The 2,670-nt window shown below is 38.1% G+C and overlaps 1 protein-coding gene across 1 annotated transcript in view; it reads right to left on the reverse strand.

The window, feature by feature from the left end:
* The window catches only part of cwc22 (CWC22 spliceosome associated protein homolog), a 20,330-nt gene that overhangs the window by 9,333 nt on the left and 8,327 nt on the right, over window positions 1-2,670 (reverse strand). Inside the window, exon 13 of the mRNA XM_008432916.1 lies at window positions 2,148-2,290. Within this exon, the coding sequence (XP_008431138.1) occupies window positions 2,148-2,290 (143 nt within the window). The remainder of the gene's footprint in view (window positions 1-2,147; window positions 2,291-2,670) is intronic.

Consider the following 2,670-nt stretch of genomic DNA (forward strand, 5'->3'; position numbering starts at 1 on the left):
TATTTAGTGACTCAAATCTTCCAAAGAAGTTATTGAGACCATTTAAAAAGTCAGCATCAACTTCCCCCACTGGGGGGGAGGATGGATTGTAATCTGTGATCGCCTTTATTCCCTGCCACATAGTTCTGGTATTGCTTGTGTCGTGGAAGAACTCCTGTATGTTTGATTACTTTTCAAGACGAAAGCTTTTGGCCACAGTTTTCACTTTAGACCATTTCTAGAAGAGAATTAGTCTAAAACCAATTACCATTACACCTGAGACAACAAATTTAACCATTTTTAAACACTTTAAACCAGGGGTGTCAAACTCATTTTTGTTTTGGGTCAAAACAAGATCATGAATGGTCTTAAAGGGCCAGTTGTTGTTTGTGGTACCAACTTGGACTCTAAATGCGACTTTTTATTACTCACTGTATAGATTGTGGACTATAGTCTGGCATCAATTAAAGCTGAGGCAGCTGTTTAGTACAAGTAAGAAAGTTTTTGACAGTTTTTGAGAAAAATCTGTAATAAACTCCCAATTGCTAGCACAACTTGTTGATTTCTCACGCAAAATCAACAAATCAGTCCCTAAATTACATAATGTAGCAGTAAATAGATAAAAACTGCATTCATTTAACTGATAATATATTTAATCACACTTAGTGTTTAGTTTAGTATCCAGAGGGCCACATAAAAACCTATGGAGGGCCGAATTTGGCCCACGGGCCTCGAGTTTTACACATGCTTTAAACCAAATCCAACTGTCTAGAAAAAAAGACAGCATTTATGTCTAAAGCCCATCAACACACAAGTTTATCCTCACAATTACACAGACAGACACACACAACTGACTGGCAACTATCAACATCTAAACTCTATTATCATCATTAATGTGACCTGAGGGAGGGAGGGGGGCGCACGCACGCACACACACACACACACACACACACACACAGATGAAGCTGCAGACACAAAGGATGGTAAGTTATGTGACTGAGGAGTCCATTAAAATGTTAATCCCTTTTTGGGGGGGAGTTTTAACAACTGGTCACAAAAGGAGGTCAAACTATTAGCTGAAGAAGCTACATAAAATATTGTTGTGAAACATAGAGAGGCATTTAGCTGTGATAAGAAATGATAAATCTGTCTGTATATATATATATATATATATATATATATATATATATATCGATCAGAAGGACAGAAGATTTCACACTGCATTGAGTAAAATAATGTATGGTGAATTTTTAATAAAACTTGCATCTTATTTTAAGCTAAAACTAAGAAATGATTTTGAATGTGATAACAGAATATTCAAAATAAAATAAAAAAAAATTACAGAACATGGCCTTTGATTTAAGTATTTAAAAGACTGAAGCCTCAGACGGTAAGATGTCAAACAGCGCTGTGGCATCATTCATCCTCTAAGTCTGCTGATGTGAAGAGAATGTCAAGTAATAAAGGAAAGCATGGAGACAGATAATGTAGCTATGATATTTAGCAGTTCTCTGAGCAATTGTTTTGACAGGAACGTGAAAGAAAAGATCAAATAAAGTCCTGTTCCTTAGATTCAGTTAAACTCATGCTGATTGGTTGACAGCTAAAGCAAAAAGAAACCAATTTAGCTTCATTTCTAGGGTGTCAAACCCCTGTACAAAACCTTTTTACACAAATAATGGGCATAATTAACATCAATTAAGCAGGGATGGAAGTAGGGCAACCAGCTCTGATCACCACAAGCCAGTGTGTCCTGCATGATTTAGACTGATCCCTGCTCCAACACGGTGACTTTACCTCCCCAGCATGTCATGAAGTTCAATACAAACCTGGTAATAAGCCATTTATTTGATTTAGCTGAGCTGAACCTGTTGAGGGCATGATTTGGCCCTTGAGACAAAAGCTTGGGTGCAACAAAAACAATGGAGCGTGAGCGCGTCGGCAATGTCACAACGTCTTTTAGTGAGCATAAAAACACGAAACCCTTTGGGAATATCTTTGCTGCCTGATCAAAGGATGAGCTGCGTGCCGCAACTATCAGATTTTTATTTATTTATTTATTTTTAATGAACCAAGTATCAATGATTACCGCTTTATGTTTGTCTTTCACATAAATGCAGAGAAGATTTTGAAAGGTGTATGATGCCTTTCTCTGTTCACAGACTTACTGTTTGGCTGTCAGGAAAGTCCATCTTGATCAGTTTGTGGGCACATTCCTCAAAGTCCAAGCTGCAAAAATAACAAACATATAAACCAAACATATATATTGACAACTGCAAATGTGTCAATAATGGAACTCCATAGCTATTTCCTCTTTATCTCATTATAACCCGTCAGATCTTCTTTGGGGAAACCATGGCAACTGCACAGGCTAGCATGTTTAGGGCCACCTCTGCGAGGATATTTATTAAGGAGATGACATTCAAAACACCAATCATTACAGCATTATAGAAGCACGTCTGGAAGCAAGAACGCTCCTAAACTCTCYATCTTCAGTCGTCTTATATTAAAACTGTCTCTCACAAAAACAGCCTCTCTCTCTCTCAGCCTTAAATAACCGTCCAACTCAATCAAATATAGCAGGAGCTGTGAGTAACTGCCAACACCCAGAGACAAAACTGAGTCACCGACTGTGCCAATGAGCATCTCTGAGGCAGGGTGAGTGTGTGCATGTGTGTGAGTGTGTGTGTG

Source organism: Poecilia reticulata, linkage group LG2 (assembly GCF_000633615.1).
Source record: "Poecilia reticulata strain Guanapo linkage group LG2, Guppy_female_1.0+MT, whole genome shotgun sequence".
NCBI lineage: Eukaryota > Metazoa > Chordata > Actinopteri > Cyprinodontiformes > Poeciliidae > Poecilia > Poecilia reticulata.